Source organism: Phalacrocorax carbo, chromosome 3 (assembly GCF_963921805.1).
Source record: "Phalacrocorax carbo chromosome 3, bPhaCar2.1, whole genome shotgun sequence".
NCBI classification, from domain to species: domain Eukaryota; kingdom Metazoa; phylum Chordata; class Aves; order Suliformes; family Phalacrocoracidae; genus Phalacrocorax; species Phalacrocorax carbo.
The window spans coordinates 33,056,468-33,072,096 of NC_087515.1; the positions used below are offsets into that span (position 1 = coordinate 33,056,468).

The 15,629-nt window shown below is 37.1% G+C and overlaps 1 protein-coding gene across 3 annotated transcripts in view; it reads left to right on the forward strand.

Annotated features, from left to right (window-relative positions):
* The window catches only part of PPP1R21 (protein phosphatase 1 regulatory subunit 21), a 32,547-nt gene extending 17,212 nt beyond the window's left edge, over positions 1-15,335 (forward strand). For 2 of the 3 annotated variants that reach the window (XM_064446445.1, XM_064446447.1), the window contains 11 exons: positions 424-560; positions 1,575-1,667; positions 4,147-4,274; positions 4,646-4,798; positions 5,559-5,651; positions 6,798-7,031; positions 8,501-8,536; positions 9,395-9,511; positions 10,408-10,506; positions 12,186-12,314; positions 14,114-15,335. In XM_064446445.1, the coding sequence (XP_064302515.1) occupies positions 424-560; positions 1,575-1,667; positions 4,147-4,274; positions 4,646-4,798; positions 5,559-5,651; positions 6,798-7,031; positions 8,501-8,536; positions 9,395-9,511; positions 10,408-10,506; positions 12,186-12,314; positions 14,114-14,143 (1,249 nt within the window). In that variant the 3' untranslated portion in view covers positions 14,144-15,335. The remainder of the gene's footprint in view (positions 1-423; positions 561-1,574; positions 1,668-4,146; positions 4,275-4,645; positions 4,799-5,558; positions 5,652-6,797; positions 7,032-8,500; positions 8,537-9,394; positions 9,512-10,407; positions 10,507-12,185; positions 12,315-14,113) is intronic. The other variant, XM_064446446.1, reaches the window with a different exon arrangement.
* Positions 15,336-15,629: the final 294 nt, after the last annotated feature.

Here is a 15,629-nt window from a genome sequence, read left to right on the forward strand (position 1 = left end):
GTGAAAATTGTTGTCCCCAAGTGGCTTGAAGGGAAGTAAATTATTAGTGCAAAGGACCGCTTAAAAAGTGGTTTTGGATTAAGGAAGAAGAAAAAACTTATGTTGTCTTTATACCTGTTCTCCTGCTCCTTAGGAAGCAAAACATAAATTATATGCAGCAGAAGAAAGTCTTTAAACTCATGCAATCAGTTCCTTGCTGAGAGTGTAAACTGTTCCTGGCTTGTGACTGAAGCTCCTAAGAGTGAGGATAGTACATGTACACAGTAATTTTCATGTATTGCTAAGTTACTCTGCTTGTTAACATTCCTAAAATAAATTCCTAATCTATTGTTTCTCTGGACACTAGTTATCTACTCCAAAACTCATAAACCTGTTTTTTAAGATAATTGCTCACTTTTTAAAAAAAGATTCATATATTCCTAGTTTGGAAGAAGAGTGTGAGTCTTCTCTTTGCACAGCTGCTTTAAGAGCTAGAAATATGGAGCTACACAGAGACATGAAAAGGTTGACTGCAGTGTTTGAGAAGCTACATACATATGTTAGTCTTCTTGCATTACCAAGTAAGTGCCAGTTTTCACTCTGTTGGTTACATTGTGACTGGAAGGTATAGTTTTCCTTCTGAACCAGTTTTCAACAAACAAAAAGATCCCAAAGTAAACCAAACACCCTAAAACCCCACCACACCAAAGAACCACACAAAAAATCCCACTTCTGTGACAGAGGAAACAAGATTAACGCTACTCTTCTGGTACAGTTTAAACTATGGGGTGAGTTCTGCAGTATGCTCTGTCATATTGGACCCTCTTTGATCCAGGCTGGGAGACTGAGTGTGCTATAGAGTGTCTTTAATGCTCTGCACTCTTCCATCTAGATAAACATGGGCATAGTGCGGGCCTGGAAATTACCAAGCAGTCACGTACCACGGTTTAGATAGTCATAGTTAATTGTAGAGGAGGAGAAACAACTGTAGGTTCTTATAGTACAACTGACAGTACATCTTCTGGTATCTCTTAATCACAAAATTGTTAATATACTACATTTCATTACTAATTATCACTTCCAGCTCCTCCTGTTCTATTAAACTACAACTCTCCATGGTAATGACTAAATCAGGTAGAAACTTTTTATGTGTGTGTGTAAACTATATCCAAATGCATACTGTAAATAATAAGAGGAAATAGTTACTGTATAGCTTCAGGTTATTTTAGTCTTCACTGTTTAGAAGCACTGTTTAGAACCCAGCTGGTTCTTCCTACAACAGTGAGCATGTAAATCTTTCTGTGTGCATAATTGTTTTTTGAGACCAAGAGAGCTGACATTTGTAAAATCGGAACGAAATTTAGGAAACTTGGAAGTCTTTTAGCTGCCTACTGTGGCAAGATTTGGTGTGTATATATATCTAATATTAAAGGAAGGGGAAGTTAAAGCAAATGAATCTGTTATGGTTCTTCAGTTCTAAAGATCATACCCCATGCAAATGTTTCTAGTAGGTGGAAATCAGATGATTTTTCAAAGCTTACTTTTTCCATTCATGGTTTAACCTTTTTTTTTTCCTTTCTCTGTGGTACTTTTAGGTACAAAACCAGAAGGACTTCTTAGGACAAATTACAACTTGGTGTTTACAAACATTGCTACAAGTCTTCATGGATTTCATGACATTTTAAAAGGTGAGAGCACAAGAATAGTGGTAAGTTTCAACTCTGCTTTCTTCTGTTTAACATAGCACACATACACTCTGTAACAATGTTAAATGTGTAATATGTGATAAATCTTGTTTGTTTTTTGCCTTTACAAATGAGGATAAGGAGCTAAGCCTGCTAACTACTTGTTCTGGACCTGCATGCATGTTTTTCGCTCCTCCATTGTGTTAGCTTTGTTCTTCTAAGCTGCTGGAATATTTAATTGTGGCACTCTAGATCTTCCTGTGCAGTATCACTTCAGTTACTCAATGTCATTGCTCTAGTGGAACTAGCATACAGAATAGAATGATATTAAATATAAATATTTTCCTTGGCTTCCATCCTGTTGACCTAGTACCTGCCTTCAAAGAGCAATTTTTCCTTACAGTTTTCTGGTTGATTACTATTTTTAACATGAATATATAACTAAGGGTTACAAAGAAGTCTGATTTCCTTTTGACACTTAACCTCCTCCTTGAAAATGGCTTACCTTCCTTTTATCAGAAGGACATGGATATATTACATTTTCAGTGAAGTGATGTTTGATTAAAACTTGGAGTTTTAAAACACTGGTGTTTCTGTGTATCCTAAAATTTCTCTACCATATAGCTGTTCTCGGGGAGATAATCCATATAGGTGAACTGTTTAAACATTAGGCTTCTGTAACTCTAATAGGTTTTTTTTCTCCTGGTCTTTTAGCAATAATGTCAATAGCACTGCCCCGTTTTGCAGTGTTGTCGCCGAAATCAGGATTAAACCTTGTAACACCAATGTAGTGTTAAAAGGCAGGCATTCATTATTCATGGCGCCGGATGCACGGGGGATCATTCCTCCTAATGTGCATACCTTACCTTTCCCTTGTGATTTATATAGACCAAAAATATACATATTCATCTCATCTATACATATTCAATATTATTCTCTTCGGTGATTGGAACAAACTTGCTTCTTCACATGTAAATTATTGCGCAGGCTCAGTTGTCCTTTCCCATTGTTCTCTTTTGAGTAGGTGGTATTACTTGGGTCGGTGGTCTGTGAGTCGGTGGTCGCGATCTCCCCCGCCAGAATTACCTTTTACCTACTTGGTTCTTAATCTTGGCAGTCCTGGCCAGTTTTCTCAGTCTACTACATGAAACCACATTTTGTCATCCTTTTCCGACAGAAGCACATTGTCTATTGTTTTGTTCACATTAGTGATTACCTAGGGACTAAAATACAGATCGAAGAATACACTGATTGGTATACTCCATGTCCCCAGACTTAACATCCAGTTGGATAGGGCTGTACAAGGAGTATAGCAACATCCATGGTTGGTTAATTCCATCACTCTGGTTACAGTGTCCCTGTTTGAGATTCCACCACCAACAGAGACATGAAAGCAAAGTTTTGTAACATAGAGAAGTTTATTAAGAGGTAAAAGGTATTTATCATATAGTTAGTACAATGTAAAACCAACCCAACTTGTACTTCATCAAAAGAAATAAAGAAAATCAAAGTATTGAAGAAAACAGTCAGTAGAATTCATTAGCTAGCAACAGAAATGTTGTGCTTAACACCTCACATTCCCATACTCCAGAATGCTTGATTTGTCACTTCTTTCCCCTCTTCCTTCCCAGCTCAGACTAATTTCCAACTGCTTTAGCTTGCCTCGTGTTAAAACTTCTGGGGGTAGTGACCTGGGAGTTCTCCATTCTGTAGCAGTAGTATTTTATTGTCAAATAGGTGCAAAGTGTTCATTTGTCAAATAATTACGTATTTTTAATTAGGCCAAGTTGGGAATGTTTGTTCTTACATGATATACTTGAGGGCTTTGTCATTTGTTGTGTGGGGTTTTTTTGGGGGTGTGTGTGTGTTTTGGTTGGCTGGGTTTTTAAATTTTGTTGAAATTAATTAGTATATATAAGCTAAAATGTCTTTGTGGATGACTTTCAAAGTTTTGTGGTGGCGTTTTTTGTGTGTTTTTTTTCCTCAGAGGACTGTTATGTTGATTTTGCCTGAAATAACTTTAGAATATAGGAAGTGGAATTCTAAATTTCTGGTAGTCTTTTAGATTTGCTCTGACAGAATTAAAATACTCTAAGTCATGTAAGCTTAAGACTCTGATATTGAACATGACTAAAAATTCTACTGGTTTAGTGTCCTAATGTAAACGTATGGGAAATATACTTGTAGAGCGAAATGCTAGTTTGATGTGAGCTTGGATCTGCTATTTGGGGGATGCAGAGTACACTTAACTATACACGTTATTCTGCCTTGTGTAATAGGCATAATGTCTATTCCTTTTGATCACAAACAGTTGTCTAAGGCACTATACCAAAAAAATAAGAGTATCCAAATAAACTTTTATAAAACTTGCTTAAAGAGGGAAAAACTGCTTGAAGCCTGAGGTCATAAGCTGAATTTGAAAATAGTGTCTTAAAGAGACAAAACCCATAATTTAACATGAATATGTGTTTTCTTTTTCTAGACATTTCCAAGCACTACAGTCAAAAAGCTACTTTAGAACAAGATGTTCCAACTGCCACACAGAAACTCATAACTACAAATGACTGTATTTTATCATCCATTGTGGCTTTAACAAATGGAGTGGGCAAGGTAACGGATACTTTTGTTTCAGTATAATGTCCTGACTTGTGCAGGTTTTTGGAAGAAAAAATCGTAGTTGAATGATTTGGAAAATCTAGGTGTGCCTCTGATATTAATAATCTATATTATCAGGTTAGTTCTAAAGTATTTTCAGACTGCAAGATAAAAACAACTGAATGGGTGATAAAAGTAGATACTGTGAAGAGGATGCTTTGCCTTAGTAAGGTCTAAGTTATTTGGAAGAGCTTGAGCTTGTTTGAATTTCTAGTTGTGAAGCCCACTTTCACTGAATACTTGTCTTTCCCTTGAAAGAGTAATTGCTCTCTATGAATCTTTCTGGTCAACTTGATTTGAAAAGTGACTCTTCTTGATGTGTCTAGATTGCCTCGTTCTTTAGCAACAACTTGGATCACTTCACTGCTTCGTTGAGCTATGGCCCTAGAGGAGGAACAGAGTTCATCAGTCCTGTTTCAGCTGAGTGTATGCTGCTGTACAAGAAAAAGGCGGTTGCTTACATGAAGTCTTTGAAGAAGGTTTGTTCAGCTAGCATGCTTGCACAGAGAAAGCACAATTCAGTTGATTGTTGGTTATGCCAAAGAGAATACAAACTGAAGATTTTCAGTATTTGCAATGGATTTTCCTCTGAATGAGGGTCTTTGGCTGAGGAAATGGAACCCTTAGAGCAATAACGCTATTGAAAAACTTGGAGAGCATAGTTGCACTCACAACTGAGGGTATGTGCCAATTCTGCCTCTACCACTAATTATTTCTGTGCCAAGACTCCAAGGAGAAGAGGGTAGCTGCTTATTTAAATTTCCTCTCATTCACCAGGAATATGGAGTGAATTACATCATATTTTTAGACATGCATTCACTGGAAGGCAGTGGAGAGCAGAAGGGGGAAAAAAGGCAGCTGAAAAGAGGGAGAAAATGTCCTGAACCAAAGGATTGAACACTGCCAGATCTCCCTGTTGTCTCCATTAAAATTAATAATTAAGTGATGGTGTACTTAACTGTGATCATTAAATCACTTAATGCAATGTCTGTGAAGTGGACCTTAAGATGCATTTGATCATGACATAACACCTGGAGTTTTCTGAGCACTTCTTAATCAGGTGTGCATTTTGGAGTCTTATTTTTTGTGTGCCTAAACCATTTTTTCTATTGGCCAGTAAATACTTGGAAGATATTTTTCTTCCCTTTACTAAAATGAGGGCATTAAGAAAATAGATCTAGAATACATATTCTGATCTACTTGTGAAACACATTTTGAGGTTTCTTTATCCTTCTGCAGCCTTGTGCAGATTCGGTGCCTTATGAAGAGGCTTTGGCTAATCGCAGAGTTCTTCTGAGCTCCACAGAGAGTAGAGAAGGTCTTGCACAACAGGTACTCTGGTATAAATTTTACTGACACATATGATAGTATATTTTATAAAGGTAAAGTAGTATCAAATAGTCTCCACAATTGTGTGTGGTTGTTTGTACATATATATGCATATACTGAAGCTTAAAATTAGACCGTACATGTCTTATTTGTAGATTCTTGAAGTAAAACTTACCCTTGTCAGGCTGGGTTATCCAAGACTTGTTCTCCTGTACCTGCAGAATGTACCTGTAGTTATAAGAGACAGGATTATGCCACTGATGTCTTTTATAAATACAGGAAGTCAAGTGATCTTTAATAATTCAAATAAATGCAAAATAAAGACAAGAATAAGGCATACTGAAGTATTTATTTCTAAAGTTATGTACTATTTTGAGTGTGTTTTTGAACTATGCAGGATTTATTAGCACTTCTTAAGAACAATGACAGTTAAAGTATATTAATAGATTAGTTTATCATTCTGGCAGTGTGCATATTTTTTTTTTCCCTGGAAGGGAGGTTAAATGGTGTTTAAAATGCCTGTCCAGTTTGCCTTTCTCACATAAATGAGATGGGCTAACTGATTAATACTAAAACTTCTTTACTAGCTTGAACGTTTGGACTGTGCTTGAGTTACCGTCATAGGTCTTTTACAGAAGAAAGACTTGTAGTGCCTAATATTCAAGTGGTACTAGTAGGGATGTGATGAGTTTCAACAGAAATGTGTGGAGTGATATGATGTGTACTGTTCCATAGTTGACTTCTTATCTGGACAAGTGGGTTCTTTTGTCTGTGTGAGGTGGGGCAGCTGGGAGGGGAGAAATTGTTTGTCTTTCTAGCATAGAACAAGATAATGCTAGTGCCAGGCACACATGTCTCAAGTTTTCATAAAATTTTTTTCCCTGCTTTGATTTTTTACCTAATAGGGTGTTGCCAGTTCTAGGAGCTGGAACTTTGTGATGCATGTTTCAGACTAATTAAATAACGTAGTCATTTTTGACACGTGACCACAGTTATGCATACAGCTTGAATCAGTAGATGCTTACCTGCTGCATTATTCATTAGCTCACTTATGTAATGGTTTAAAATAATACTGTCTTCAAATTTTCCCTGTGTGTTTTTTCCCCCTTGGTTTCAATAACCTGGACTCTAAACTTTTCCCTCCTAAAGGTCCAGCAGAGTTTGGAGAAAATTGCAAAACTTGAACAAGAAAAAGAACACTGGATGTTGGAGGCTCAGCTGGCTAAAATAAAGCTGGAGAAAGAAAACCAAAAACTGAAGAACTCTTTTAGTGGACATTTAACTGAAACGACACAAGAGCGTTCTGTCTTGCCAAATGTAGCTGAACAAAAGAAAGAAACCACAGAAAAGAGTCTGAGGGAACCTATTAAAAGTACTAGTCTGGTAAGTGACCTGTTTTCTTCAACAGAAAAAAAGTCCAGTTTCTTTGGTAGTAGTACTGTTTGATCAGTGGAACACTAATAAAGGTTTTTAACTGTTGAAATACATTCACACTTGGCCTCCTTGTACTTGCAAAGCTGCTTGCTAATACTTTCTGCAGAACTTGGAACTTCTTGGCTTTTGAGACTTTGCTTGGTATCTTTAGTATCATGGAGATGTTTTGTAGTTCTGTACTTGTGTGACTGAGGGGGGAAATAATAGGTGCTTAACTTCTAGGTTTTTATGACTCTGTAGTCAGGAAGCCTTGTAAGTAGTATATATCTCAGGTCAGCTCTGAGTTTCCAATACTTTTTTCGTCTGTAGGTATGTTAAAGCAAAGAGAAGTAGGTAGTTAGTATTTTTAAATGGGTTGAAAGACTTACAAGTTGACGCAGTGTAAATTTTAACTTGAAGCCATTCAAGTTTGCAGTGCTGTCTGGAACCCTAATTTTTATGCAGCCTTCATAGGCACATACAACTTGGGCTCAACGGTTGCTTTTGGATAAGGCATGCATTCTGTCCTTGCTCTTCTAGCTGGATAAATGTCTTTCCTGTTTATTGCTAGCATTTAAGAGGTTGGCCTTTCTTCTGAATTGCCCCTTCCAAAGTGGTATTAGTAGGGATGTCATCTGTAAGAAAGAAACAATCTACTTAGCTCATCACTTTGCAGAATTATTCCCTTTTTTCTCCCCACTTTCCTGCTCCAGGATAAAAATGACCTGTGGATTGTTCCGAAATCCCCAGTTTCGAAGTAAACTGGCATCTTAAGTTTTTGGTTCTGTATTTGATCTGTTATGAATTTGAAGAGAATGGCTTTTTCTAGCCACAATGCTTAATGTAACTCACAGGTCAGCATATTGTATGAATATTTCCCATAAACCTAAATCTCTAGTCCTGTTGATGTCAGAAAAAAACCTCCCTTGATTCTGAAGACATTCTTCCATGAAACTGGTTATTTGCATATACCCCTTTGCTGGAGTTCTGTCAGTGCTTCACACTGAACTGTCAAACTGGAAAGGTAGGAATTCAGAAGGTACTCAAGAAGTCCAAAGTAGGTTTCCTTGCTCTTGAACACGAAAAGTAACGTTTCAATGTTCTAACATACCTCTAAATTAGTTTTTTGTAATCAAGCAGTTGCATAATCATACAAGCTAGCTGCATCTTGCTGCTTCTAATGCTTTTTTCCCTGTCTACATCATAAGACAAAGGATATATTGGGAGAGTTGGTATCAGCTTTAATTCTGTTCAAGGCATTAATGTATATTGTTACCCTTGTTTATATTACAGCTGAAAGTACTTAAAACTAAAACCAAATTTAACTGTTGCAAGATTTTTTTAAAATTTAAAGTCCTATGACAGAAGCTGAAACGACTTGCAGCTGTAGTATCTATTTTTGCAGTTCTCATGTAAGCATATTTTCTTCCTTGTTCTAGATTGGAATGTTGACTATAACTACTGATAATGAAAAGGTAATCTGTTTCAAATGTTATCAAAGTACATCTGGTAAATATGTCAACTGTGTTAAACTTTTTCCAAAGGTTCAATTACAGGAATACTGTCATGTAATGGCATGAATCACCCATACAGTCTGCATATCCCTGAGTCTCTGAAATCCATGTATTTCCTAACTTTCTTCTTCTATTTAATGAATCTTTTCTTCATGTAAGCAGTTTGGAGCAGTGTGAGCTGTGTAATTTGAAGAAAGCATTGGTTGGTTTGTACTTCAGTAACTCTAACTGCATTCCAGGCCTCAGTTCTTAACGCTTGAGGAAGGGCTCAAGCCTCAAAGAAGTCACTGACTGTGATGCCTGGTATTTAACACTTAAGTACAGGCTATCCCAAACCAGAGGTCACACTGAAAGAAACTTTGAACCAGCTGTCAGACTAAATGTTAACTCTTTGTTTAGCACCACTACAGTGTAATGCTTGCCCCAGCAGGAACTCAGCAGAATAGGATTCAGTGCTGTCCCTTTTCTGACACTGCAGGGAACTGAGGTGTATTTTAGTTTATTCCCCCTCTTGTGCAGGTATGATTAAGAAGAGTGTGAGCCGGGTAAAAACTGATATAAGTTCTCAAACTACTGCACAGTGGTGAACTTGTAGGTCATGACAGGTCATGTGAAAGCTGCCTCTAGTGGTTTACTCTGTAATTTACAGTGAACTGGTGGGTTGTGTTTTGTTTGGATTTTTAAGTTCAGATGTCTAAACAAACTTCTGGAACATGCAGTGTAAGAAATAGTTCTGAATGTTGTGAGCTTCTGAAATTGTTGTGATGCAAGTATTCAGTCTATTAAACATTTGTCTGCTTAAATTTTTTGCTTTGCCAGGCTCCAGATGTTGAATCTCGTGAAGACCTGATAAAAAACCACTATATGGCAAGGATAGCAGAACTTACATCTCATCTGCAGCTTGCTGACAGCAAATCAGTACACTTTCATGCTGAGGTGAGCATGCAGGCAGTGTCTATACTGTAAAGAGTAAATCCCTTTATGAACTTCCCACAGGCAAGTGTTAGGACAGTGAGTTTAAATATATGGAACATAATGTTTGTTAAAAATCTGTTCCTGGAATATTTTGTTGGCTGTGGTCTAGTTTACATAGAAATGGATACAGTAGAAAGATTTTTTTTTTTTAAGAAATCCTTTGATAGCTTTGTCTTGAGTGTATTTAGTACAACATACATCATGTATAGGTTTGCTCATATAAGTTGAAGCAGCTGGCTTTAGTTACCAAGCTAGTTTTGACTTCATCTTAAAGTGATGCTGATGTCATTCAAAAATATTTGAGTGTCATGAAGTGATGAAAACAGCTCTCCTCTGAGAAATTGGTTCTTAGGCATAAGTTATGCTTAACTTCAAGAAATAATGAAATGATTCATTGTATCTGACTTCCTATTTTCATTTCAAATAATAGGTAACATTTCTTGAAAGTAGTGGCTGTTTCAATTTCTGTAATTATCTGATATGGAATATACTAAATTATTTTAAATAATTTTATTTAATAGTAGATTACATAGTAGGAACTATCTTCCTCTGATATTTGAGCAATGTATGAAGTGAGTTGTGTTGCTTTTTACTTATGAAATATTTCCTAGTAATCATGTGAAAATACATTTAGAAGACTGGCAATATGGTAATTCTGTAGAATGAAACAAAAATTTAATATTAACTATTGCATAACTTGTCAGTACTCTTGCATTTAAAAATGACTAAGGTTTTTGAAATGTCAGGGTTACAAAAAGATGGAAGCATCCAACGCAATTGGTTAAAGGTGGCACAAGGCAACGCTCTGGAACTAACTGTCCTCCCTCCTACCTTCCCTATCCTGTTCTGATTGACAGTGTCGAGCACTTGCCAAAAGACTGTCCTTAGCAGAGAAGTCGAAGGAATCGCTCACGGAAGAGTTGAAACTAGCTAGTCAAAACATCAGTAGATTACAGGCAAGTAAAATGTTATATAAGAGGTGCATTTTATAATCACGTGTAAGGGGAATTCAGAGGAGAAAAATTACGGCCATCGAGCATGGTTGTACCTCTGCTAGGTCCTTAGTTACATGATATAAAACTCTAGTGGTATGTAGAGAAGAGTCTTAAATAACACACTTCAAATCCCAGGTATGCCATTGAAGGGGAACATGCTTGCAAGGAAAAGGTTTGAGTAGCCAAGCCTGTGCTTTGGCACATTTGATGTCAACGCTTTTTATGAAAATTTTTTAATGTCAAAAGGTGTGGCTGTATGACTGATTTCAGTGGCTTGTTTCCCTCTGCACGGGGAGTATTAGTTTGTGTACAGCCAGCACTTGCATCTACTACTCAGAATTTAGATGTTGTACTGACAAGGCTCATTGGAGATGAGCATCTCATGTTTGCACCTTAAACTTCCTAAGAGAAGATAGCGGGTGTACCATTTGTATGTTTAGTAGTCTGCATTATATTGAATCATAGAATTGTTGAGGTTGGAAGGGCCCTCTGAAGGTAATCTGGTCCCCTCCTTTGCTCAGAGCAGAGACAGTTCAGAGGAGTTTCCTGTACAGCCATGCTGGCCACCTGCCATAGTTGCTCAGCTTCCTAAGGATTGGACTGTTCTCTCCTCTGCCCTTGATCATTCAGTTTTCCTGGGCCTCTTTAACTCCCAGGGATGTTTTACCTGGGATTTTGCCAAGCAGACCATGAAAAAGCCAAAATCTATTCTTTCTAAATCTTGGGTTGCTGTAATTTTACTATTCGTCTTGCTTCTCTCAGGATCTTAAATTCCACTAAATCATGGTTGCTGCAGCCAGGGCTACCACTGGCTTTCACATCCCTGACCAGCTTTTCCTTATTTGTGAGTAACAGGTCCAGCAGAGAGAGCCTGTCTTAGGCCTTTGATCACTGGTATCTAGAAGTTCTTTACCACGTTGAAGGGAACTCCCGAATTGCTTGTCCACCCCTTTGTTGCCTTTCTAGGAGATGTCAGGGTGGTTAAAATCCCTCATGAAGATCAGGTTCTGGAGTTGCGATTTCTATCTGCTTGTAGCAAATGTCCTGTCTGTTGTCCTGTCCCACCCCTGCCATCACCCTTGTTCTCTAATCCCTGCCTATAAGATCTTAATTGCCTTCAAATGCTCCTTCACGTAAAGCATGACTTCTCCCCTTCCTATCCTGTCCTTCCTAAAGTGTCTGTATCCCTTCATTGCTGCATTCTAGTCATGCACGTTATCCTTCCATGTCTGTCTAATGCCAGAGATGACATAGCTCTACAGCTGCATATGGATTGTGGGTTCCTTCAGCTTTGTATGCCATGGATGTTCACGTACAGGCTGTGCTCTAACCTTATAAACCTTGCTGGAAGCAGTGTTGGAAAACTTGGCCGTTAGTCTTTTATGTAAGTCATAAAAATCGGGGGGAAAGATTATAAAGGAAACAGAGCGAAAATAAGGGGAACAGACCATGCATGAGACTTCAGGTAAAAGAAAAATAGCTATTGAGTTTCTTTTAGCAAGTTATATTTTTCAGTGGTTTAGCTGAACTGCACACATTCAACATCAAAAATGTAGCTTAAGTGGAGATAAAGTTGGCTGCTTTGCCAGTTGTCACTCATTGAGCAAAAACTCCTGGTTAATTTTTATTTTTCCCCTTAGGATGAATTGATGACAACAAAGAGGAGTTATGAGGATCAGTTAAGTATGATGAGTGACCACCTCTGCAGTATGAATGAAACATTAACTAAACAAAGGGAAGAAATTGATACACTAAAGATGACTAGTAAGGTAAGTTGCCAGGTGTTGACATTAGGCACTGGCTGCTGTTTGGAGGTCTGTGGGTTACATTTGGCATTCCTGCAGCACTACCCTTTAACAAACCAATTCACAAGCTATAGTTCCTATTCGTGGCCAGTGAAGAAAAAACACTTGCAAAACATACGTGTTGGAAAGAAGAAACACTTCGTCACTGCTTCAAAGCAGGCTTTCAAAGTGTACCCTCTGATGGGTGATCAGCACCCTTTTGTTTTGTTTGTTTTGTTTGTTTTGTTTACGTCTGGTGAAAATAGAACTATTTGCAAATCCATCTAGTGATACCGGGTGTTAATGATTTACTTCTTGGTAGGAGTGTCCTTCCTGCACTCCTCTCTTGGTTGAAGTGTACCTGTTCTTGGCAGCTGTTCTTCTGTTTTATTTCCATATTTTAGCTTTTCTGTCTCATGTAGGAATGAAAAATTTGCCACTTATATTCTTCTGTGAACTTAAAATGCGCACTTAAATTTTCTTCCAAACCAGGAGACTATCCATTTACCAGGAACAAGTTTTTTGACTTGTTGTCAAATCTTGATGTTAATGACTAAAAACACAGAATTCTGCTGTTTTGAGCAGTCAGTGCTTAAACCATGGCATATCTTATTCTGACAGTTCTGGGGAGAAACGGATCTTGTGAAGGCCTTTACCCTTCACTAGTCTGGCTGTAAAACTAATAAGCTAGTATTATGCTGCTTAATTGTGGAATGCAAGGAAGCAGGTTTCACTGAAGGGGTTAAAAAAAAAAATCCATGTTTTGATTAAAGGTCCCACGACAGCAATTTTTATTTGCTAGAGTACACTCCTCCCCTGATGTACAGAACTGTTTTTATTGATATCTGAGTGTTTTGACTTGGCATTGCAATCTTTAAAACTCCTTCTTGGTGTATAAGCTCTTGTGTTTTTAGAGGGAAGCTCTTGGCTGCATACTGACCATAGCACTTAACGTTTTTATAAAATGTTTTCTGGAATTTTTCACTTGTACTTTTAAGACTTGAAGTGGTACTGTGTCTGTATGGAGGTAGTTCAGAATCTCACGACACTAGACTTACATTTGGTAATATGTGAAAATTTAGAAGGTGATACTGTTGAAATTGAAATGATGCAGTTATCATTTGGAGAGGGTTGTTGATTAGATTAAAAACAAATGTTATCTTAAGGAAATAGGAAGACAGAGAATTTCCAGCAAGTAACTTTTGTGCAATAGCTATTTTAAGCTAGGCGTTTGATTTGTAAAATTGTTGCAAGTCAAATGTGAGCTGGTTAGCTGTAGAACAAATAATTTCCTACACTAACTTGTTCAATACAGAATATTTCTAAAGTTAAATTTGTCTTGGAACAAAATGGTAGTGTGAGGAATTGATTTTGATTTGAGGCAATTAAATAAACCTTGTAAGGATAAGGTTTATATTTGAAATACCACTTAAGAGTGAATTATGATTTGACTTGCCCTCACTATCCTTACAATATTAGTGGTGTTAACACAGTCAAGTGTTTTGGGGGATAACCCAAATGTCTTTTCTCCACATTTCAATTTGAAGTAAGCTACTGTTGTGCTTATTTGAAATATCTGGCACTTTCCTCTGTTGTGCCTGTAAAGGTAGAGGGATCTTCAGAACAAGCAGTTACAAGCTTCCATTATTAAAAGCCTATGGACTGTTTATTTTCAGTTTGATTGTCCTTTGTTTGCTGTAGGCATAAATTCTGACATCAGGTTTTATTGTCTGCATAGATTTTTTTCTTATCTGAATTATATGTTCACTTGCTTCTTGTTGCAGGGAAATTCTAAAAAGAACAAAAATCGATAGCTTACAGCTAATCAACTTGCCTTCGGAAGCTGCTGCTGCACAGGATGCAGTTAATATTCATTGTCCAATTCCTGTTTGTTACAGGAACAAGAGGTGATATGGGTCTAGTAAAAACTGATTTGGTGCTGTAAATGGCTTTAAAATATTTAGAACTTGTAACAGATAAAACAAAACTTAATGTTGGCTCTAAACCAGGAAATACACACTCTGTGGATAATTTATATAGTAATTACCTTCAGTTTTTACTGTGCATTTTTTAAAACTAGGTTTTAATTTCATGTAATAACTTTAGATTTTGTATATTTTCAAACACGATTATGCATTAACAAACTTGGATTAGTGCAGTAGTTGTCTGGTTTTGAGTTGTATGTTAAATTGTCAAAATGTGTACATTCCTTTAGTTGTTAATAACAGTTTAAAAATTAATTTTGAGAGTTTTTTGGCCATGCAAGCTGTGCAGTTACTGTAAATGTCTTATTCCTATTCTCAGCCCTTTTGAATTAATTGGCATTGTGGCTTTAAATGACTTCTATAAACTCACACAAGTAAATGGGATCACTATTTTGTTTTAGACTGCAATAGTGGAAACTTTTTGCTGCTTGTATTTGGCACTTTGGATTTTGAAGTAAAGAGCACAAATATCTGAATTGGGATACTTCTATAAAATATCTTGAAGCCCTTCCTTAGGCATTTTGTTTACACATGTATGTATATATACATTGGTTGAATTAGCTGTTTAAAGCTAGAGGAAATTGTGATCCTAAGTGGCCCCAAAAGAGTGAAGCAATATATGTGTAGAATAGATCAGCTGACTGTGCTCTCTTACAGTAAAGAAGATTATGAACTATGTTGAAGATGTAAACACTGAATTTGCAAAAAGTCTTCATGGAATTAAGTCCTGATGGATTCACTGGGGGGATGCACGTGGCTTTTCCTGTGTTCTGGGAAGTTTGTGAACTTTAGGTTTCTCCTGAGATTTTTTTTTAAGTGAAGTCTAATACCATGAGTTTTCACAGCATTGATTTTTTTAAATTTTTTTAATCAGATGCTGTGCTGCTTCACACTTTACACTGATCTTCTGTTCCGTAATTTGCATTATGGCAGTTATTTGTCCCATAAGGGTTTACTCTGGTAACGGCTGTGTTGATATGTATTATTAGTATGTAATAATAAAACCAACTATATGAAACCAGCTTGACTTTTTTCCTGATTCTGGTTATACACAGGCTGCACAGTGTGGTATTGTGGCGAGATGCTAATAAGCTAGTCCTGGTGAGGTGAGCTTAAGTAATTAAACCAGTCTAGTTACTCTTAGCAGTACTTCTCTTGTGTTTGAGCCAGGCTGCATTTCTGTACCTAATGCTGCAGTATGCAAAGTACACAGAGGCCACGTTAGCATTTCCCACCTTGCCTGCTGAACAGCAAACAAGCAGTGTATCCATATTGATAGCAACTGTGGAGCTGTTCTGACACAGCTTCTTGTTTT